At 36.8% G+C, this 24393-nt stretch overlaps 1 protein-coding gene across 2 annotated transcripts in view; it reads right to left on the bottom strand.

Annotated features, from left to right (window-relative positions):
- ATP2A2 (ATPase sarcoplasmic/endoplasmic reticulum Ca2+ transporting 2) overlaps positions 1-24393 on the bottom strand; it is a 50093-nt gene that overhangs the window by 10714 nt on the left and 14986 nt on the right. For both annotated transcript variants that reach the window (XM_009283904.1, XM_009283903.1), the window contains exons 6-15: positions 14076-14156; positions 11963-12048; positions 10542-11006; positions 7696-7784; positions 4094-4196; positions 3419-3550; positions 3208-3330; positions 2806-3024; positions 1079-1414; positions 599-819 (exon numbers count right to left, since the gene is read on the bottom strand). In XM_009283904.1, the coding sequence (XP_009282179.1) occupies positions 599-819; positions 1079-1414; positions 2806-3024; positions 3208-3330; positions 3419-3550; positions 4094-4196; positions 7696-7784; positions 10542-11006; positions 11963-12048; positions 14076-14156 (1855 nt within the window). The remainder of the gene's footprint in view (positions 1-598; positions 820-1078; positions 1415-2805; positions 3025-3207; positions 3331-3418; positions 3551-4093; positions 4197-7695; positions 7785-10541; positions 11007-11962; positions 12049-14075; positions 14157-24393) is intronic.

Raw genomic sequence — 24393 nt, 5'->3', positions numbered from 1 at the left:
ATAGAACAGAAACAGAGGCTGCAGCAAGAGCCATATGAAGACAGCTTTAAAGTTTACAAGAAACTAGGCAAGACAATTGCTGTGTTATATTCCACTCTAGGAGAAAGTATGCTTTGATAATAAGCAACTGTTAGGAGATTAATATTTACATTCTGTTACCAGAAATGCATTCTGTGGCATTGGGTCACCATTCCTTCTAAAGACACAGACAACGCATTCTTCTGTAACTTGAGGTTAAATAAACATCTAAGTTATCTGTGGCTAAGTTATCTGAAATACCAGATCTTGTAATATTTGATTAAGGTTTTTATTTTCCTATTCTAGAGAATTATTCCAATCATAGAAATAATTGTAAAGCATTTAGCCACCTACTGAGCTAGAATATTATATGCAATGCAAGTCTTTTGTGGTACGCTAAAATTCTCCAGTGAAGACCTAAGCTAGAAGTATGCAGACTTCCGCACAAGCACAATGATCAATTACCTGGAGAACCTGTTTCTCTGGTTTTAGTGAGAACTACTGGAAGTAAATACATAACTAAAGACTCCACCACTACTCTAGTTCAAAGAAAAAACACCCCACAACATTTTAAACCTACCAAACAACTTCTCCAACATTGGAGGAGATCAAGTAACGGATGAACTGTTTCATGTTGTTATAAATTGCACGTCCTTCTTCCACAGCAGCTACAATAGTTGAGAAATTATCATCTGCTAAAACCATTTCAGAAGCAGTTTTAGCCACTGCAGTACCAGAACCCATAGCAATTCCAATTTCTGCTTTCTTCAATGCAGGGGCATCATTGACACCATCACCAGTCTAAAACAAGAATTTGAAGTTAAAAAAAAAAAAAAAGAAATAGGTGGGCACTTACATATAGGACTAGAAAGGAATTTTGCACTGGGTGTGGTTTGGGATCTTTAAAAAAATCACTTAAGCGCAGAACTATTCTGAGGCTTTGAGTTCAGGAAAACATGGAAGAAATGTTTTCCAGAATGAGGCATTAGTCTGACAAGGCATAATTTGGGTTTAAACACAGTGTCTGCCTTTCAAACCAAGTAAAAGTTCAATTACTCACCATAGCTGTAATCTCATCAAAAGACTGAAGAAACTCAACAATTTTAGATTTGTGGGAAGGCTCTACACGAGCAAAGCATCGGGCATGGTGGCAAGCATCTCTTTGGGCAGCGAGCGAGAGTTCATCAAATTCACGACCAGTAAAGGCTTTTGTAGAAACATCTTCATCTTCCACAAAGATACCGATGCGACGGCAAATAGCTACTGCTGTGCCTTTATTATCACCAGTAATCATAATAACTCTAATACCAGCTTGTTTGCACAACTTTATAGATGAAGCTACTTCAATTCTTGGGGGATCCAGCATACCCACACAGCCGACAAAGGTCAAGTTGGTCTGAAACAAGCCAGCACCAAGTTTTAGTGCAAGATCCTGTAGACTTCTCATCTGACATTAGCAAAACAATCATTTTGCTTGCATGCTAAATATCTCTCAGCATAGTGACATTTGTTTTTACTACTTGTCCACAATATTCTGTGGTTCTACATTGAGCAATTAAGACATTGAGGCCTATGTCACCCTGCCATTTGGTCAAAACCAGTGTATTATGCATGATATACTTGCTCTTATGTCAGTATTTTTTTCCTGAAAGGGTTACTTCAGAGGGGTTATCTGTTTCACCATATGAAGTCTTCACAGCACTTTAGCTCTGACACTGAATTCAGACAGCTGGAGAAGAACTGAAAAGTCACAAATCTATATGCACATTAACAAGTAAGAGAAGGTAAATAAGAATTTAATGCTTTTGGAATCACAATGCTACATGGTACCATCTACGTGATGAGCATGTGGGAGGACAGTTAATTCCCAGAGCATGACCACACTCCGAAATGGGATCCTACCTTTCCAAACATATCTTGCTTCAAATGCACTAATTTTATTAGTTAAAAGGTACTCTAGTTGTCAGCCTTGCAAATTCAACCTGCAAGCAGTCAAGTCTTTCTTTTTCTTAATCAGTGCCAGGAGCACAGTGCACAAGCCAAGCACTCTCATACAACTATTGTCATCTCCCCGCCCCTTTTCATCCCCCCCCCCCCCCCCCCCCCCCAAATCCTAGATACCGATTTCATTGGAAAATTGCAGAGTAGCTAAGATGATCATCATGGACAGAGCTTTTGCAGCTGACAGTATGGAGGAAGGGAAGTGAACTTAACCCTCAAAGCACAAAATGACAGGTATGTTTCATCACAAAATCCCCAAAGAGGTCTTGCAGTTGAGCAATGTCAAACTGAAAACCATTAACGCTGAAACCACAAAGCAATTTTTGGAATATTTTCAGAGTCAGTCTCTGAAAACAGTTTAAGGTGTTATGATCCTGAGGACCTTATGTATATACATAAAAATACAATTTGCAGGTGGCTGTTTAACTGATTTTTTCTTCCACTTTTATCCAAGCAGCAGCATGTATACCAGCCACCAAGAACACTGACGAAGTGTTTTTCTTTTAAACCCAAAATAAACTGGGGGAATGAAGTAGGAGTGACAGGTATCATAAACCTCTGAATACTCGAAGTTTTATCCCTTAAGTTTCTTCAAAGAGACACAGTCTCTTCGTAAACTGAGCATTCCCTCCACACATTGGCTAACTATTGTGTCTGACATCAAAAATACCCAGAAAGAGAAAATTCTCAGACGTAACTTCCTCAAGGAAGAATCAAACGTAAGGAGCCACCATTCTCCAGTTTGGGAGAGGGAGAAGTGTTAAAAGGGTATTTTACTAAACTTACCTCATAGTTAATGAAATTTGAGGAGTCCTCAAGATTCATTTCCTCTTTTCTGGGTGGACTGTCATGGGTCGCCAGAGCCAAGCAACGCAATGTGTCTCTACCAGTTCCCCATTCTCTAATGACAGACATTATTTTCTGCTTAATTCCTGAGGTTAATGGTATTTTAGCATTTCCAGCACGGACATGTGTACATCTGTCAATTACACCTTCAGGAGCACCCTGCAGAGGCAATTAAAAAAAAAAGGAGTAATTTAGCTTAATGAATCCCTTTCCATTTCAACATTTGCCCTTCAAAGTCCTTCCTTCATCTTCAAGCTGCAGTTAGTTGTGCCGTAATTTTTAAAGCACTGTGCTACGTTTGCAGCCATTCCATAACTACACTTTCTTAAGTGAGGAACTGACCTTAACAAACATCTTACTCATGGATGTGCGGCTTGGTTTGTTTGGTGTACAATAGACAGACATAGACTTTCTGTCTCTTGAGAATTCCAGAGTGAATTCTTTCTTCATGAGTTGTTTTATCACCTTATTAAAAAAAAGCATAAAAATGCATTTAGATAATACATACTACAAAACTCACTCCCCAATGAATTCCAGATAAAAGAGTACTGACCGAGTTGCAAGCATTTGCACGTTCAATTCTAGAAAGTCCTTTCAAGTCTGTATCAAATACATTCATCTTTTCAACCAGACAGGTAAGCGCTGTTTCTGTGGCTTCACCAACTTTTTCATATACTCCCTTAGCCTTTAGTTAACACAAAGCAAACAAAAACACAGGAGTTTACTTTAAACCTCAGCTGGAGCCTACCAGAGACAAAAGTTCAAGTTTCACAATGGAAAAAAGCTTAACAAGACTTACTATGGCTTTTACTATGGCTTATGAAACAAGCAAAACTATTTTTAAAAAGCAACTTTGAAGAGTATGATTTGTAGGAAATTTCAAGCCTTTACTCTCAAGACCAGCAGACAAGGATGTCAGCACTTGATCATCAAGCATTTAAGTCATTACGAGATGTAGCAACCTTAAGGAGGCGAGGCAAAGCAAGAAAGTAGCAGTGCATTCTACACACCAAGAGATCTCCAACTTCCAGATTACACTTGCTGCCTGGCTTTAGTTTCCTCCACATTCAACAAACAAGTCATTCCCAGAATTAATACTTAAGAGGACCTAAATACTCTCCCCCTTGACTAGCAGGGGATTTGCAACTGAAAGATATTACACAGATTGAGGATAAATGTTTGTTCTCATCTTTCTCACACTCTCCTCTGTTCTAGGATATGTACTTACTTCATTGTAATCCAAAGAGGAATCATTACAGAGCGCACAGATCGTTGCAAGTTCCACAAGACCATCATACTGGCTACATTTAATAAGTTTGTCATCTTTATGCCTTTCCAAAGGAAGAAAAGGGGGAGATTTAAGTTAGTTATTTAGTATTAGCATCTCACCTTTTTCCCTTCTTCAATCCCTTTACTGTATTTCCATTTAGTACAATGCTTATTAGTTACAGACTTGGAACTACAGAACCAGAAATTGTTGAGAAGAGCAGGTTTGATAAAGGTGAGTTCTGAAGTTCAGATCAAAGAGTAATGAACAGAATGATGTGATTATCAATGAAATCACTACCTGAATTACAAACCCTTATTTCCTCCAGCATCAGTCGTACAGCAACATAGAAGAGAAGTAAAGAGCTCAGTGAACAGGCATATGAAAGCAGTATTAGAGTACGCACAGGACTTGGAGGGGAATTCCAAGTAGGAGAGGGATATTATTGGATACCTTAGGAGCGTAGCTTCCTTAGCCTTACTGCATATTCTGCACATTTATTGCCATGCATGAAATGCATGCCCTGGGCAGGCATAAAAGCAGATTTGGCCTCTATTTTCTTAAAAATTAATCTGTACTATATGTGAATCTCCTAAACCAATGAAAAGCTAAGTTATTTCACAACACAAATTCCACTAGAAAAGAAATACTCTTTTCTAGTAGTCATATACACTTAATGATGAATATCTGAAGTTTTTAGAAAGAGGGAAGGTACATTTTCCTAAAGTAAGGCACCATTTAGACATCACAAGAAGCAACTTCTTTGCTTTCACATCTGGAAATAGATAGTAAATGAATTCATTTTCTGGAACATTAGTATACTTCTATAGTAAGCAGAAAAGAACCAAGACAGTGTTCAATACTGTTATTTTCCCCCCTACCAAAATTAGCAAGACATAACTCATATATAACATCTTTCATTAAAGCTCTCAAGGAGGAAAAAAAGATCTGGTGGTAGAAAGACATGGATCACATCTGGAAATAGATAGTAAATGAATTCATTTTCTGGAACATTAGTATACTTCTATAGTAAGCAGAAAAGAACCAAGACAGTGTTCAATACTGTTATTTTCCCCCCTACCAAAATTAGCAAGACATAACTCATATATAACATCTTTCATTAAAGCTCTCAAGGAGGAAAAAAAGGTCTGGTGGTAGAAAGACATGGATCACTACTCCGTAAGAATTCGTAACATAGACTATGTATGACATGTCTGATTATATAAGCTTTTGTTCAGTCTCTTGTAGGACTGCAAGCAAATCCCAATGTTGTATAACAGCATGTGAAAAAACCGCATCTTAAACAAACAAGTATGTTTTTAAAAGTTCTATTTTGCATATAATTCTACAGCCATAAGCAGTGGCTTTAAACTCTCAATTCTTTAAAGTTCCCAGCAGCTCTCAGTTTGTCACCTCGTCTATCACAGCTAATACTTCCTGTTTTCACCTGTTCTGAACTTGAAGAAAACTAGCATACTTGAATATCCGTAACTTATTCTACCAGGTTTTTTTCCCTTGTCTGTGTCTTCCTTGGCAAGTACACATGGAGTCTAAGTTGCAGGGGTCAGTTCTGGATAAAGTAGGTTTTTTTTTTCCCTCCCTTAAAACATCAGGCTTTTCCATTAGCTAAAGATGAACTCATTTGAAGGTCAAATGCAATCTGCTAGCTTTTGCCACAGTTCTTAATTATTGTTAGTTTTATGCTCTCAGTTTGCAAGTAAGCATGCACATTTTGTGTGCTGAGACCTGACAAAACTACTCCAAACAGTCTGACAATCTCCTAACATCCCTGGGAAATCAGTCAGTACAAAGCTTTAGTTTTTCAGTAAGAAATATTTGTAATTTTTTATTCTGAATGCATCTTAGGGGAAGTTATGTATCAAATACTTTAAGAGTAAGTGAAAAATTATCAATTTATTGCAAAAACACTTAATGGTTATGAAAGAGTAGGCTGCCTATACAGCTGTGGAAGACAACAGTAACTGAAGTTAAATACAACGAAGAAACATCTGTCAGGAATGGTTCATATCTAGAGCACGTCCTGCTTTGGGGCAGTGCAATGGTCTAGACTGCCTCTTACGGTCTCCAAACTTTATTTTCACTGACAGTCTGCAATCCAAGGTGAAGTCAGTCACCTTTAAAGTCACCACTTTTAAAAAATGCCATCCATAAAAGCAGAAATAAATCAGCCCTAAAGGTTTGAGAATTTAGCTATTTGTTTCCTTATGCTCCAGTAACAGCCTTTCTGTGGTAATCTCCCTTTCACATAAATGTTCTTTATGTACGTGAATGCAGTGCGATTAACAGGCTTATTCACATTTCCCCAATTTCAGCAAGTAAAAATAGAACACTAACAAACACTGTTGACTCTCTTATTATACTTGACATCTGTCACCACACTATTTTATTATTTTCTTTATCTAGAGCTCTTGTGAGACCAGCTAAAGTGTAATAGCTGGATGCTTTACAAGATCTAGAATGTCACCTTGCCTAAGTAAATGCCGTCTCCCAAAATGAAAGCATAAGCTTTTGACAGCAAATAGCTTTGAAACAAAAGAGAATTGGGGAATTAAGATTTCCGGCTGCTGAGAACACTATGGTCTTAACTGCTATGAAAATTAAACAGAGATCGGTGAAGATTGCATGGAGTCAGAGGCATGCATGTGAAACTCCACAAGGTTGAGATGTTTACAATAACTGAATCTCAATTCTACTTCATACATAGTAGAATTCTATTCTGCAAGTAAAACTGAAGTGATAAAATTAAAAACACATGAAAGACTGGCTAAGTAAAAGGAGCTGTAATAATCCAGTAAGAAGCAGCTCTCCTTCTGGAAGGAGAACCCTAAAAATTCCTAAAGTTGTCAGGATGAGCTATCTATCCCACTCATAGAGACTTGCAACTGATAAAGTAAACCAAACATATCATTCCTTTCCTAAGGGAGTGGGTTTAACACCAGCTCAAATACCAAAGGCTGAGACAAACACACACATCTATTCAAGTACAGATGCACCGAGTCCAACAAACTACTGAGGGTAGGGGACAGGAATTTACAGTAAATTTAAGAATTAACTCCAACACATTCATAAGATGCTTTAGGAAAAAAATCTACCTTCTCTGAGGCAGGGGAATTGGAAACATTGAGTTCACAGATTAACAGAGGCTCACCTTTTCAGACTTACGCATTTTTTTTAAAATAAAAAAGTAAACCTCATTTTGAAGCACTGGGATAGCTAATCTTAGCCCAGTAAGTTTTCAGTAAAATAAATCCTCTCAACCTACCCCCTAATTTATTTTTAGATTATCAAAGTTTTAGATTATCAAAGGAACACTGCAATATTGGAGACTGTATTAAGTAAGTTTCATAGAGGTTTACTTTTCTAGAATTTAACTTCCTTCTACTGTTAATTACTTTCCCCCCTAGTCCTTCAGTTTGCATTCTCACTGGTTGAGCTTTCATTTATTAACAATCACTACTGAATATTACATGCATCACTTTTCAAGCCTAAAGTAATAGTCAATGCATAAGCAGACAAATATTTAACTTCAACAGAACACTTACACTTCTCCCATGGGAGCATATGTTGAACCAGTTACAGTAAATTCATTCAGAGAACAGCTATCTCCTTCTACTCTGTCCAGGACAAACATCTGAAATTAGAGTTAGAAGTGTTACTACCTTTGAACAATAATGAATGCAAGAGATTTAAACAGGCCTTAAGCAAGCAGGTACAAGAGGCAAGTTCAGGTTGAAAAAACAAACTAGACAAAACCAGATACAATACTCTGAACTTCGATCCCATGTATGTTTGAACAGCTCCCTATACTGAAGCATGAAGTACAGAAAACTGCACTTCCGCTTAACAGATCTCATTTGAAAATTGAATTGTGGCATAAGTACATGAAAGAGTTGAAAAAAACCACATAAACTATGTACACTTAACTTCAGCTGTGAAGACTACTCACACATCCACTTGACAATCCTGACTATACCCAAGCTCTTCCTAGGCTTCAGACTTGTAAATTAATTCTCATGTACGTATTTGAACCAGCAGTTCCAATCAAAAGCAGCATAGGGCAGCTTAGAAACTGACAATTCTTCCCAAAGTAACAATAAAAGCATCTACAAATAGGAGAAGCTTCTAGATCTAAGAGGTGAGGTTTTAGGCAAGAGCCAAACTATGGCCAGTTTCCCTTAATACCAGCCACTAAGTGAAAGTGTTTCCTGTCCTGTTTTCCAGTTATAAGTCACTTTGCCATCCAGTACACTGGTAGCTTAAAAACATTCAGACAGCTCAAGTGCCCTTCTAGCACAGGCTGAAATGTTATTTTCAAATAAAGACACCAATTTGAAGGATGAAGTTGTACCCCATAAGACACCTGCATCTCAGTCTTGCCTTTGTTTCTGTTTCCTTTCTAGGAGAGCTGCAGGCAGAACCAAATCTGGGAAGATGGAGATAAAAAACATAGTGCCTGAAGCTGTAATACTCTTACCACGACTTACTGGAGCGGTAGTAAAGACGAAAATAATTTCTCACTCATTGATAGTGTATCTTAATGGAACTTCTTACCCATTGGTTAGTATAAGCCATTTTGCCATACGACATTTTAGCTATGTCTTAATTTCCCCTCATTGTGCTGCCTTATGTTTTAGGCAAGCATCTTCACAAAATACAGCCTAATAATTAGGTGTTCCACAATTGATCTGCATCAATGTCTGGAGACCCTATAATCTGCAAAGTGATTTTAAAAATAAAAAAGCTAGACAAGCTGATAAAATTAAAAGCCCACAAAGCAGAGTAAGTGCACTCTCAGAGGGAGATACCACAGGAGGACATAAAAACAATCCCTCTAGTCTCCTCCTAAAGCAGTATTATTTCTGACTGAAACATTTTAGTATAGGGTTCCTTTGGACACTCAGGAGTTACTACTTAACATGAAACTAAAACTACAAATGGAATTACTGTTGTAAATCAGACTTCTTAAAAAGCTAAGCAAGCTCTCTGCTTAGAGTGAAACCAAGAATAAGCGTATTGTTTACAGGTATTAGGATTTTGCTGTTTTGCAAAATCTTGCAATTAAGATTATTCTGCGGCTGTCAGAGGTTAATAAGAACCAAGTAAGTTGTACTGCACAAGTTCTAGAACATTTAGCCCTCTAAATGTAAGGAGTAGAGCATTCCGAGCTTTTAAATAAACACAACTTAAACGATCAGTTAACCAGGAAGCCTTCTGCTTTTGGCATCTGCATGATGAAAAAAATCCCTGCAAAGACTAGGGCAGTTATGCAACTCTACTGCAAGTAACCTCCTCTGGAATACTGATGAGCAGCTGCTTTGTGTCTCTGAGGTATAAATACTACAATACTTAAGTTGAACAAGTCAACCACCAATTAAAAAGAAAAAGCCATCAGTCACATGAGAATAAAGTGCTTAAGGCTTACAAACTTTTGCCAAAAAATACTGGTGTGTAGTGCTCAACATCTACACATTTGGAATTCTAACCCAATGTAATGACTCTACATTTGATGTCATAGAGTTGCTATGCCACTGAACGTCTACAATTATTAAACAGAAGACTTTAACGTTTTCTTCATAAAATTCCATACCAGAATATCAAGTATATGGGAAGCACAGAGAACTGGCAACTGAACATGCATTACATTAGGTGACTAACTATGACAGTCCCAAATTAATCAACACTGCAAAGAATATTGGGGGGAAGGGAGGAGGGGCACGTAACTTAGGCTTACCTAAGAGTATGCCATACATTGAAGATGACCCTGGCGGTGCTGGTGACAGGGTCAACTGCACCTCCAAATTGCCAGATTAGTCATACAATATTGCACGCTGAAAACACTACACTGACCTACATCACACCAATAGGAGCTACTGAAGATAAGATAACCAGGTAAAGGCAGAACCACTCGGTAGTGAAAGTACCTTAGACTATCCAAGTTACTGTAGTAAATCTTCCACCTTTTTCCTCACTAAGTTTCTCTACCATTGCCATCTTGCTAAATTAAAGACATAAGTGTTTTACACTTACACACATCCTGCTTCTACAGTGTAGCTATCCTACCTTTCTGAAACAGGGGATAAATCATACAATTACCAGTAGACTGAATGGCTTACAGACTAGTCAATGGAAAGCTGCTTGCAAACAACTTCCTCTTTCATCAAGTGCGGGTACAGCTATTTTTGACCATGACTAAATAAGGGAAGAGATAAAGCCTTAAACACTACACAGTGGAAAACTGAATTAAAAGTGGAAGCTTATCTTAGGAAAATAAAGATTTTGATGATATGAGAACCAAAAGACTTGCGATCAAAAGAATTCAAGCAATGCTGACTATTCCAACAGAGTAGCTAAGGAGAAAAAGAAAAATAGAAGGTAGTTCACAACATACCCTGCAGACTGACATCTGATTCGTGGTCAGAGTACCAGTCTTGTCAGAACAAATAACTGAGGTGCAACCCAAGGTTTCCACAGAGGGAAGACTTCTAACAATAGCGTTCTTCTTGGCCATTCTCCGGGTTCCAAGAGCCAAACAGGTGGTAATGACAGCAGGCAGACCCTCAGGAATAGCAGCAACAGCAAGAGCAACAGCAATTTTAAAGTAATAGATAGCACCTCGAATCCAGGAGCCACCGTGAACTGGATCATTGAAGTGACCAATGTTTATTATCCAAACAGCGATGCAGATAAGTGAGATGACTTTAGACAGCTGCTCTCCAAACTCATCCAGTTTCTGTTGCAGGGGGGTTCTCTCTTGTTCAGTAGCCACCATCTCATCACGAATTTTGCCAATTTCAGTGTTTACTCCTGTTGCAATAACCACTCCCATAGCTTTACCAGCAGCAATATTAGTACCCTAATGTAAATAAAAGGGAAGAGAAAACTTGTAGTCAATCTATAAACAGGTTTTGGTGGTGGGTTTTGTTCTTGTTGTGGGTTTTTTTCCCCCCAATTTAAAAACCACCTTATACAACTCCAGACTGTGTTTCAGCTAGGATATGGAAAAAGGTGAAGAGGAAGAGAATGACATTCCCCCAGTATCTGTAAGAGAATACTCCAGTGTAGAATTTCTGCTTACAGAACGGGCTCGAAATGGATCAGTATTGATCTATTATAAGCAGCACAGTCAAACTCAGCTGCTGAGTAAGCAGTATGTATTTCAACTGGAATCTTAAGTGTGTTTTTCCTTCCTTTCTTTCCATGAGGATTGTTATTTTACCAGATTTAATGTTATTTACTATGAGTAATAGATGTGTTCCATGGGGGGCTCCCTGTGTGAACATACTTAACATGAGAAAGAACAGTTAGATGTTCTACAAGGAGCTTACCAACAATAAGAGAATTGTTATTTTGTTATCTGAAAGGCATTCAATGCTTCCTTTAAACAAATTTGAATAAACAGTTTCATTCCTATATAGAAAGCTAGTTCTCAATTTTAGCCGCACAATACCACAATTTGTGTGGGCATTCTTATCAGTCTTAAGAACTATTATTTTAGAAAAGTAGTGCAGATGTACTTTGAAAGTACATGTGCTCCAGCCTTCAAGACTTTCTTGTGAAGGACAAAAATGAGGTTCCTTAAATAAACTGGTTTCAACAAGCATCCTCCCTGAAGACAGCTTTTATTAGAAGTTACTTCTAATTTTTAATTCATTTAGTTCGATGTACATGGAGACACACATACAGATGTGTATAGAGAATACAGCAAAGAAGTCATACAGCTTTTAGGTGAAGACCTGAAGTTCTGCACATTTTTATCACCTTCAGTATTATTTTATAAGAGAGTTTTAAAAATTTCAAAACAAAACTTACAGAAAAAAGCATGTTCTTTTTGTCTTGGTTTACAGCACGAGGATCAGGCACAGGGTCAGTGTGCTTAATAACAGACACAGATTCACCTAAAATAAAGATAATAGTCTTAAGAAGAGACTATAGATGTATCATCTTGAGTCCCGCAGGGAATCGAAAAGTTATAATCCTCAGTCCTAAAATTTTTTAGGATGTCAAACTTCTTTACTCAAATGATTTTATTTAATTGCTTAAGTGAAACAGGAAATATTTCAGCTGACCAAAAAAAATTGAATGGCTGGCTTTTAATGAAAATAGGAAAGTATTTAAGTAAACATTTTATATAGTTAAGATTTAATGAAGCATGCACCATGCCTTTTAAGAAACATGAAAAGCGGTCAAATAAGTAGCTGGTACTCCACTCCTCCTTTTAATGTAGCAAGATCTACTGCATGAATTAGATATTTTGTGTGCTTCTCATGCAGTAATGAGCATTTCTGTTCTCTATGCACTGTAAGAGGTATGTTCTCATTTAAATAATTATATGCTACCACAGTTACACATCTGTGATGGTATACATCACAGTACTGGCAGACCTTAAAAAAAATTGTCATACAGCCACCTGTTAGTTAACTCCTTTAGTTGGAAGTCTTCAGAGAACTCTTGCATAAAAAACATTATAGAAATTGTTATATTTATCACACAGGTATAGAAAAGTTTCTTTCCTGTAAAAACAGATGTTAATTACTACATCAGATTTCACAAGGTGGTAACTCAGTGACTGAAGCTAAGAGCACACTACTTTTTGTAAGCTCAAGGGAGCCAAAGCTTCCTACTTTTAAAAGCTTTGTTAAGTAGCATCTTAGACTTCAGTCCTACTTTATTAGTTAGGAGAGTCAAGCATCAGTATAGAAAAGTTTCTTTCCTGTAAAAACAGATGTTAATTACTACATCAGATTTCACAAGGTGGTAACTCAGTGACTGAAGCTAAGAGCACACTACTTTTTGTAAGCTCAAGGGAGCCACAGCTTCCTACTTTTAAAAGCTTTGTTAAGTAGCATCTTAGACTTCAGTCCTACTTTATTAGTTAGGAGAGTCAAGTTTCAACTTAAAAGAGGCTGAAAACAGAAAAGGTCTTCTTTAAAAAATAAATCTGTTATTTAAACAAAGGCAAGGAATTATTCCCTTTATATAGACTTCTGGTGGATTTCTTCTTCTACTTATTTCAGTTCTGATAGCTTGACAAACATGGAGTGCCTGCATTTTCTTATGCTAAACGTAAGTAAGCTTGATCAGTTCTGTGCTATTCAGGATCTGTACTGAGAAACTTTGGGGCCCGTTTCAAGACAGATTTGAGGATCAAAAATAGGTTTCTTATAATACGTTACTGTTTTAAAATTCAGGGCTAGTTAACATTAATTTATGCTACCAAAACAGGCAGACAGATCTTCATGTTCCAGCTGAGAGAAAAATGTTATAGCATGCTTGTTGATTCCTAGCTTCTTTCCTATATTCAGAAGTACTGCTACTTTGTTTTGTTTTCAACAAATCTGAAAAGTACTCTAAATATAGCTCCTGCACTTGAGAGCTGGTACCAGAAAACACATGAAAGTGCATGCACAGAATTTCAGCAAATAAGGCTTTAGTATACTAAGTCTTTAGTAACAGCAGTTTAAAAGCTGCCAGTATTAAAAAAATTATTCTCTCTTGTGAGAGAAAATGGATAACTGTTACGGAAGACATTTAGTAAGATTTCCATACTTTCATATTTGAGCAGTGACAAGATGTTCAAACCTAGAAAACTGCATAAACTAGAATAGACATTCTTAATTTTTTTATTTTAGTTTCCCACAAGTTACTAGTGTGTGTCTTGAGGGGCAGGGGGGGAACACCAAAAAAGCATTACAAGTCTCAGTAAGAATGTTCATCCCACTAAAGCAAACATGTAAAGCCAATGATGAAGCAACACATTCAGCTGCTCTAAGAGTTCAGTTACAAGATAAGAAATTTACTGCACTTGAATGCAACATAGCACTTGAGTAGCTACAGGCTTGTTTCTAATGGATTATTCTAAACAAATGGTGAAAAGGCACTTTCATTTATGCACATAATTATCCAAAATTCACAGAAAATATACCTGTGAGAATTGATTGGTCTACCCTTAGAGTTGTAGATTTGATAGAAGTAATTCTTATATCAGCAGGAACCTTGTCTCCAACTACAAAGAAATGAACAAGACAAAGTTAGAATTTTGTTATTTGAGATATTTCTAAGCAAGTATACTATTACCTCTATCAGCCAGGAAAACGATTTTCCAGAAACTGTTCAGATGACTAAGATTACTAACAGCTTGTTACTGCTTTTGTGGTTTGCAATACTCCAATTTTCTGAGTATCCAATATATTTCGGCAATTTAGATTTGCCTTCAAGATCTCTACCCCTACCTAACCTGAAAGAAAGAAGTTGTAAATCACTGGATTGTTTTTCTAATCACATGACTACCACTTGACAGCAAAGGGAAAACATTCTCAAGAGAAAGATATCAATTTCAGAATACGTATTTATAAACAACCAAAACCCTTTAGCTAAGGTGAATCAAGTTTCCTTTTCCAAACAACTGTCCTGGAAAGTCTTCTGGTTATTTTCTCTATGACCAAAGTCAGTCATCTTCTCTCCAATGATCAGAATGTCATCCACATTTATTTATTTAGAAACTAAAAGAAGTTGTATTTTCCTTTTCTTTGGCACCAATTGTGAGAATAACATGCTTCTGCAAATCTTTAATACACTTTGAATACTGCCAGATGTTTCAGAGCTGGAAGTCAACTTCAGATCATACACTAGCTTTATTTTTCAGTAATGCTACTTTATTAAATATACCACAATCCATATCCCAGTTACAATTTTCACAGAACTCTCTATGTTTATCTTGTCACATATATGTCTACTTCGCAGAAGACAACACTGGAGAAAAAACAAAAGAACAACCCACAAACAAACAAAAAACCCTCCACTAGCAAGTGTTTGAGACACCAAGGCAGCCAACAATACAAGTTAACAGCACACTCCTAAAGACGGCAGAGAGTAATGAAGTCAGCTGCCAGAGCTGTGTGGCCAGTTTAGCTCCAGCATCTCTATCATCCCAGAATTAATTCTTCCACCTTCCTACTTTCTCTTATCTAGCTTTTCCTAGTTTTTAAGAAAAGAACTAAAGCTCCACCATTTTGTGACTACTGCAAATAAATGGCTGCATGCAAATTAACTTGCTAAAGCATATTAACGAGAGTCACGTTTCTGACTCTCATGGGGGGGTTCTACATTCTGCATGTCAATATTGCTAATGAATGCATATCAAACTTATTCCTAACGTAATTTAACACTGCAAGCATTCAAGTGTCAACTTCCTTTTTATTATAAAACAATGCAAAGAAACAAAGAAGAGAGAAGAACTAGCTAAAGAGAGCTGATCTTCTCAGTAGATGGACTCTGTGTCCCTGCAGTAAAATTAAAACAAGCTGCAATTCCTGCAGGAACTGCTTATGCAACTGACAGCAATAATGCACATCAGCAAATAATACCATGAAAAACTCCACAGTGGTGTTACAGCCTTAGAACATACAACCACTCAACACAGGAAAACTATGGAACAAAATGCTGAAGAGGAGAATTAAGTGCTACTTCAGACATTTAGTAAAGTTGCACCACATGACTTTTTGTAAGGTCAAAGAAACCCCAACCATTAAAACAAGCAAAAGATTGCATAGTTTTGCTTGTAGACTTAGAAGTGTGTTTTTGTAAGCATATGTATATGAAGGGATCTAATAAATAGCCACAAATTCCCTTTTTGTTTCATTATAGCATGTGAAAACTAACTTAAGCCACAATGCCCTTGAGCAGCAAGAGAAAATAGCATTAGACCAACAGTGACCTAGGCCAAAAATGGCAAAACTATTCAATATGCTCTCCTGATGTCATGAGGAGGTTTATATGCAGACATATAATAGCAGCTGGTTTTCAGATATCACTGAACAACAGGCTAATACCTCAGTGCAATGTGGTATAACGCCTGTCAATCTGCATAAACATTTCCAAAGTACTTAAAGCAGCTGGAAAACTACAGCCAACTCAAATACACTACCACATTTGACAACACTCTTGATTCAGACTTAATCACTCCGTAACACAAAAAAGAAGCTGTTAAAAAAAAAATCTTAAACATTCAAGTAACTGGACACATATGGCAGCAGTTTACAAGTCATTTTCCAACCTACTTCTGCACAGCTGGAAGTTATTCAAACTCAAATACAAAATTCACAAGATCTAAAGTACTAGGAGAGACTCCTGCTCTAGTAGACTATTGATATTCAAAAAAAAAATCTTAAACATTCAAGTAACTGGACAGAACATATGGCAAAGTTTACAAGTCATTTTCCAACCTACTTCTGCACAGCTGGAAGTTATTCAAACTCAAATACAAAATTCACAAGATCTAAAGTACTAGGAGAGACTCCTGCTCTAGTAGACTATTGATATTCGAGCATCAGCATTTCCATGAAAACTACTACTATCATTATCAATTGCCTGAATCACCAGAACTGAAGTGTTAAATTTATTATTATACCACAGCTTTCTAAGTTTATCTCAACAATTTAAGGTAAGACACACTATTCACTCACCATCTCTGTTGCAGAAGGCTCTAGTAAAATATTCAAGGCATGTCCAATAGGCAGGAAAGCTGTACATCAGGGTCAATTACAGAACTATTTTAAGCAGCTCTTTGCAAAATAACAGCTATGACACTAAGTCATTTATAGGCTTGAATATACTTTCATGAGCATAACTGAAACTGAATATAGATAGGAAATCATCCTGTGATAGGAACCCACAAGAAATTTTTAGTGAGCAGTCTAGTGCAGCACTCATCTGCAAGAAGGCTTTTTCCCATATACTTTAACAAAGGAAAGAAACTGGGGTTTTCTGTGGCTTTTTAAATTCAATTACTTGTACTGGTTCTGTGGACTGAAATGTATTACCCAAGCCTTGAAATACATGAAATTAAAATGTGAATATGTATTTGCATTGCTCGGTACAGAGCTGCTACAGTCTAAATGGATATAATTCCATAGTTTTATGTCTAAAAAACCAAGTCAGTTGCAGAAGTGTTTTCATCCATTATTTTAACCAAAGTTTTTAATCCTAAATAGTAACTTGATTTCTACCACAGCTCTGAAGAAATCAAGTAAGCTGCTTTCAGAACTGCCCAGATACATGTTCTTAAGGCACAGTTTAGCCAAATACTTAACTACTGATTAAAACAGCCCTTCTAACTATAAAATTGACTGCTTCTTGGAAGAGTGAGAGCAGGATTTGGTTCAACTCATTACAGCTTTATTCACAGAATCCTTTTATTCATGCACAGAATACTATTTCAGAATTTTAATACCGAACTTCAGCACACAAATAAAGGAATCTATTTAAAAACAACCTGGCCCCTGTAAGGGGGTAAAAAAAAAATTCATTTTATTTAACTGTGCGTGAGTCTATACTGAAGCAGACAATTTACACTTTCTACTCCTTGATAGAAACTGGAGCGGCATTTAGTTGCGATATGAATTTAAAGGTTATGTCAATCATTTTAAAGAAGCCAATATGCCTTCACTGAAAATGCAGACAATTTAGTATCTGAAAATACTGGGTTCTTCAGCTACCTATACATAGCTAGCAATGTTATCTTGCCAGGATTCCCACCAATTATACCTAAAACTCTAGCCTTTCTTCTCAAGTTCAAAGCTCCCCACATTTTATCTTACTCCTCCCAGTGTTGTGGCAATGTTATAGGTCAATTTCCACTCTATGTACAGTCATTTATATCCATGTTTGATTGTAAGCGCAGTACAACCCTACTTATCAGAGCACATCCAGTAATACAGGTGTGCATTTGCAGAAATGATTGCAGTTCCCCATGAAAGGGCTTCCTCATGAACAAAAGTTTTTAAAGGACAATCCAGCATACAGACCGCCCTACTCAATTTGCAAAGTTACCTTGGAAGAGAAGATGATTCAAGTCTCCAAATTTACTTCAAATATAGAGTATATTAAGCAATGTTAGTCCCAATTTAATACTTGGCGGTGCCCAAGTCCTGGACTGAAATGATCAACTTATTATCTAGATATTTGAGCACCAATATCCCTTTTACTTTACCAGTTTCCAAGATACCAAACATTTATCTTCAGAACTCTATCAGAATACAGCTTGAGACACTCACTGAGAGACCTCTACAGCCAAAACGCACTATTAGCTTGTGTACGCTAGATCAGCCTGTGATTTAAGCAGCCCAGGAAGATGGGCAGAAGTGATGGGGCACATGTTCTATGAGCAATGAAGCTGGAGGGAAAATAAACTATTAAAGCTGTGTGGATTTCAGTCCCTGTTATATTTTCAGCTACATCTGGGCATCAACAAAGAACTTTATAGACTACAACAGAGCTGTACTTTCAAGTCTCGAACGATATTCTAGATCTTCTAATAAAATGTTGGTGATGGCAGGCTCAGGAAGCAGTATTAACTTTACCCCCAAAAAGCCACTATGGTATACAAGAGACCTCAAAACAAAACTACTACTTTAATGCACTTTGAACACCGTTATCAGCTCTGTTAACTGCCTCTGATCCCTCCCACAACTGAAGACTTGCTAAGAGCAGGTTTACAGACAGGTACATTATAAAAAGTGAGAAGTTTTGCTTCCTTTTTATGTTAATATAAGTGTTACAAGAACTTGTAACACCCATCTTCTTAGCAAAGAAAGTGATATGTTTGCAAAAAGCCCATCTAAGTGATTACAGTAAATGAAAGTAATTTTTCCTGTAGAAGTCAGAATGGTTCTTCATATACAACATGTATGTAACACTTTCTTATTTATGTTTATTATTAACCAAAGCTAGTGTCGACTTATATCTGCTATCAACTGGTTGGGGTTGGAACTGGACTTTTGCAATAAAGATTATCAGTACAGCTCTAAACTATTCTGCCACTGTTGTCTGATTTTGTAACTTTTTTTTTAGGCAAGTTCTGAAGAACTGGGATACTATTTCAACATATGGTTGAACAATTTGGGAACACAAACAACAGTTCCTGAAAGCGAGTAAAAACATCCCCAAAACAAATTCCATAAAATACCAAATGGACAGGACAAAAAAACAAAACAAAAAAAAGTATAAAATTGCATCATTTCCCCCCTTTTAAGTGTCTTACTAGATTAAGGTTCACTGTTGAAACATGCCATGTATTTTGATTTTTAAGGCACTATGGTCTTTTTCCTGCTTTATTAAGAAGCTCTAATTTAGTCAGGCTAAGGTAGAAATACTATCAAAGTCAACAGATGTAACTTACCACACTGCTATTAAAACATCTCTGATTCAAAATACACCATGCACGAGCTTTTACCATCAAAAGGAAAAAGGAATAAGTATTAATTCTTTTGCCAAAAAACAAAGTGTTAGCAACTATTTGCTTTAACTTTTTCAACATTACAGCTCTAATTTAGTCAGGCTAAGGTAGAAATACTATCAAAGTCAACAGATGTAACTTACCACACTGCTATTAAAACATCTCTGATTCAAAATACACCATGCACGAGCTTTTACCATCAAAAGGAAAAAGGAATAAGTATTAATTCTTTTGCCAAAAAACAAAGTGTTAGCAACTATTTGCTTTAACTTTTTCAACATTACTTATTATTATGGGTACAGTTTTTTAAACCACTTTTCCTAATGAGACCTTTAGCCTCTTAAAGAGTCAGTTATTTCGAAGTCCCCTCTCTTGCCCAAAATTAAGTTTCTTATCCTCTAAATTAGAGGACACACCATTGTGTGAGTATTTACTAATAAACTGAGGCAACTGAAACTTCCTACATGAAGTATGGGTATCACCGTAAGGTTTAAGAATTGAAATAAGTAGGCTTAAATAACATATGGGATGCTATATACTTTGATCAACCAGATACTGAGCATTGTTTCTGCTAGGTGACATTAATAGTGAAAACTTACACCTGAGCAGAATGGACTGATTCTGTTTAGAAGTACAGCTGTTACAGCACAACTGTTTTTTATATTGAACTTCCTTAACATGAACTCGGCTTAGATTCTCTTCCCCCTTGCGTGCATACAATCTAGTCTTCCTATTGTGTCTGATTTCCTTAGACCATCAGAAACTTAATTTTTCTTCCGTAATAACAGGTTTTAAATATTTAACACTTCCTGTACAGGGTATAACAAAATGCTACCAAAAATCAGAAGCTCTACAAACCAGGAAGATTGAGTCCATCTACACTTTCATACAAGGCCAAAGGTGTCAAACTGTCAAAATTAGAAAAGTGACTATGAAATATATTTTAAGTCTGAGTTTCCACTCCAAACCAGTAAGAGAGATTTATTTTACAACAAGACAGATAATAGCACTGCTCCATTCAGTTTTAACCATACTAGTAAAACAGCATTTGCTTTTACTGCCAAGATGACAGAACAATACATTTGAATATATTAATTCTTTGCATTTAGGACGCATGCTACAGATTAGACAACGTTCATGAAATAGCCTTCTCTATCATATGCCGTTCTGCATTATGGACAGACAGAAGATATCCATGGAGCTTACTGTGCAGTGTATGCAGAAGCATGATTATCCTAACCTAAGAACTGTTAGAGGTAGAAGTTCAAAAATTTTTCAGACAAAACACTTATACATATTGCATTCTTATCAATGAAAACCAAAAATACAGAAAAAGCTTAGCTTTCTGGGAGCAAAATATTTTAAGGTCAGAACTGAGGCTTATACTGAGAAAAATTTAGATACTGTATTAAACAGCACATAAGACTTAAATTATTCCTATTTTATTTCTTCTCGTTCTGTAAAAGCCATACTTCTAAGTGTTATTCTCTCTGAAGAGGGCACCAGAACATCAAATAAGATGTGCCAATGGACAGGTACCCTGTCTACAAGTTCGCACTTAATTCTAACCTGAATTTGTCTAGCTTTAGCTTTTAATCAGTGGATCTATTTATATCACTGTCTTCTAGATTGAAAACTTGTGTGATCAGCCTATAAAAATACCTAATAGCAGAAAGAACAAACTGGTAAGCTAAGCTTCAACTTTTGCCAGATCAGGTAGAGAACGACGACATCTTCACACCAAAGCTGAAGTCCTATTTCCAAGTTAGGCTGCATTTGGGTAACACAAGAACAAACAGTAAGAATTCTGGAAGTGCAGCATAACTCCAAGTGCAGGTTTTCTTCAGCCTGAAAACATGCTTTGCCAGGGTGATACAGTATTAACAGAACATTATCTTGATGTTCAAGCATTTTGTTCAGTACTATTTGTGCTTGTAATAAAACCCTGCTGCAGTATTGGTTCTAATCGGAGTATAGAACATCAGATATGTTCTGTATTCAAACAATTAAAACAGAATTAGTTTCACTATTTTTACCTAACAGTTTGGCAACTCTGGAGGAAAATGCTACAAGAATTGGGAAAAAATTGGAGATGTGTTTCATAAGCTTTCAAATGTGTGTTTAAAGCGACACAAGTTTAGGCTGTGCCCTGACTTGAACCTCACATAACTCCAGACTTCAGTGGTGTATGGAATGGAGTTTGGACTGCGTCCGGTTATCTCAAAACTGCCTCTGATGTGTTAAGAGTTTGACAGTCAAAATGCTCACTGAAGCCCACAGATTTATGCACTACTAGTATATGTATTTATTAACCACTGATCTTACTTCTCTATTTTTTCTGGTTCAAAATCAGTACTTTACGGAAAAAGCAAAATATCTGCTTAACCTTTAAAAACGAAACCCAACAACTTGCACTAGGTAAGCAAAAAATAGTTGCAGTCAACTTTTTGCCATACCAAGAGATGCTCTCAGCAGTATGCTTTTAGGACAGTAGGTCAACATTCTGGACTTCAGTCTTACTCCATCCTTTTCATTATTTTTTCTCCAATCTCAGTACTTTTCCAAAAAAGTAAACCTTCATCTCTAGCACTGAGTATGAAAATCAATTCTAGTTGTTAGAAAAGTAATATAGGCACAAGGACCCAGCTGTTTTGCAGTAGGATCTGCAACATCAATGTTTGCGGCTTATACTATCAGGGAGAACCTATAGCTCTTCATAACCACAATGGAGTTTGACATAATTCACCTGAAGAATCTTCCTTCCCTATCTTCTTCACCCCAAAATTTATCCTCCCTTAATTATAAGGCATCCATGCTTTAAGAAGAGTCTTAAAGTGCTCTGCAGTTAGAATTAAAAGCCTCAGAAAGTAGTTCTTGCATACTTTATGCCAGGTATAAACCTAAAACTAAGTCTTCTGGAATACACACTAATCTAATAAGCAACAGCTTCAGGGAACTGTGTGTGTATTTTTATGCTGTTGAGTACTTACAGATATAATAATGGATGACAAGAACCATCATTCAGCACTTCAGGGAGAAGAGGTACTACCGCAACTCCAGTTTGGTCACTTACACATTGCAACAAATGAACATTCGTTTATTAAATTACAGAAACTCAGATATGCTGTATCTAAAATAGAACATTTTAGACAGGAAAATACAATGGAAGTGAACAAAGCTCATTTCTGTTCCCAAATGTGCTTCTTTAAAAATAAATTATTTGCAACCGGTTTATCCTAATCTGTCAGACTCAACTTCATACAAAACTTCTTAGAACTAAGGCCATGCTGTTTTAAGCTTCTCTTTAAAATGTTACTTTAACCAAGGCAAACAAAAACTCAACTAAAACAAAGGACATCTTTAATCTATAAAGACAGCCACTATTTACAAATTTAGACTGCATCCTCCAATAAACTTAAGCTTTTATAGCAGCGTGATAATCCATTTTAAGAGAGGCAAACTGAAAAGCCATTTGGGGACAGCATCTGGATTTTTTCAGTTCATCAATTCTAAGAAACAAACAGTGCAGCTTAGTAACCCTTATACACTGCAGTTCTGAGAATTATGCCCACCAGCGGTCTGCAAGCAAATTTAAAGCTTACATCCCAAACCTGTAACCCCAACTTCATCCCAAAGAGTTCCTGTTCATTGTACAGTATCTTTTCCACCACCTCTGCTTAAGCAGACATGGAAGAAAGTTTTCCTAACATATACAGTTAAGAAATTCATGTCTGCACAGTCTCTGAGCAAACATGGACTACAGTGTCTGCTAGTATACCTGCAAAATTTTAGTGTAGCATTTATGTTGGATTTGTTAGCTACTAGGCATAAGGACCAGTAATTGCTCATCAAGTGTTCTGCAGTATCTATATGCACACTGACCCCCAAGAGACACGTAAGACAGTAGGTTATCTACCACTTGAGGGATAATCTAATTCAGGTTACTCCATATTTACGGCAAGGTGACAATGCAGACCTGCAGTTTCTTCCTATTACTTCAAGTCAAATAAACCAGCATCCGATTCCTCTGTTGACAGATCAATTGAAGAAAATATCTTTCAGGAGCTTTACTTTAGAAGGCCACGAGGCAGACTGAATAGTCTATATAATGAACGCAGTCAAACTCTACAAATAGCCTAAGGAGCCAGAATAAAAAGTAGTAACATAAACCATTATTGCACCATCTTTGGGTTACGCTAAGCCAACCAGGTTATCTTTAATGGTTTCAAAACTACTGAAAATACCAAATGATTTTGGAAATGGTTCAATACTACTTATTCTCAGGGAACTCTTGCAATGTAAAGAGGCAAATACATTCCCCCACTTCCCCCAAACTGCAATACCAATCTACCAATTCCTACAACGAAGAGTTACCTCCATGTCAGACCCGCATGTAGCTACTTCAAATTAACAAAGCTGTTATAGCATTAAATACAACTATTTTGTAATGGAAGACCTGTAGAAAGTTGTGCAAAATTAGGTATCAGCATAGGGGAGAAACCTATCACCTGGTTATTTATGCCACTCAGTTGAAGGATATTTGCCTGGACACACAAATGTCATTGGCACTTTGCCTAGAATTCCATACCCAGATATGTATCCTAGTATGAAGTGCTCTGTCACTTCCCTACATGGTCATCTTTTTGCAAACACCATGTCAAAGGCCATCGCAGTACTCTTACACTTGAGGCACAGGCATGCACACAGTCTCTCTCACCTCCAGGTCTTGACACTAACGCTGGTACATAGTGTGTTGCTCTTCTCTACTTGCTCAGTAGCTTTTCAGAGTTTGATTACAATTAAAATTTCATTATTGTCTTTCTACAAGTTAGAATTTATTGTTTCAGTATCAGAATTCATATTACACTGAAGCACTTATTTCTGTATTAAACATCCACATGGCTTCACCTGAAGCTGCAGTTGATTATATTTGCCAATATAAGAAAAATATGATGAATGCTTAAGACTAGCTTGGGACTGTTTGACCCACCAGTTTAAATGAGTATTT

Source organism: Aptenodytes forsteri, unplaced genomic scaffold, assembly GCF_000699145.1.
Source record: "Aptenodytes forsteri isolate BGI_AS27 unplaced genomic scaffold, ASM69914v1 Scaffold118, whole genome shotgun sequence".
NCBI classification, from domain to species: domain Eukaryota; kingdom Metazoa; phylum Chordata; class Aves; order Sphenisciformes; family Spheniscidae; genus Aptenodytes; species Aptenodytes forsteri.
The sequence above is the reverse complement of the archived record's forward strand: the minus strand, read 5'-3'. Positions and strand labels throughout refer to the sequence as shown.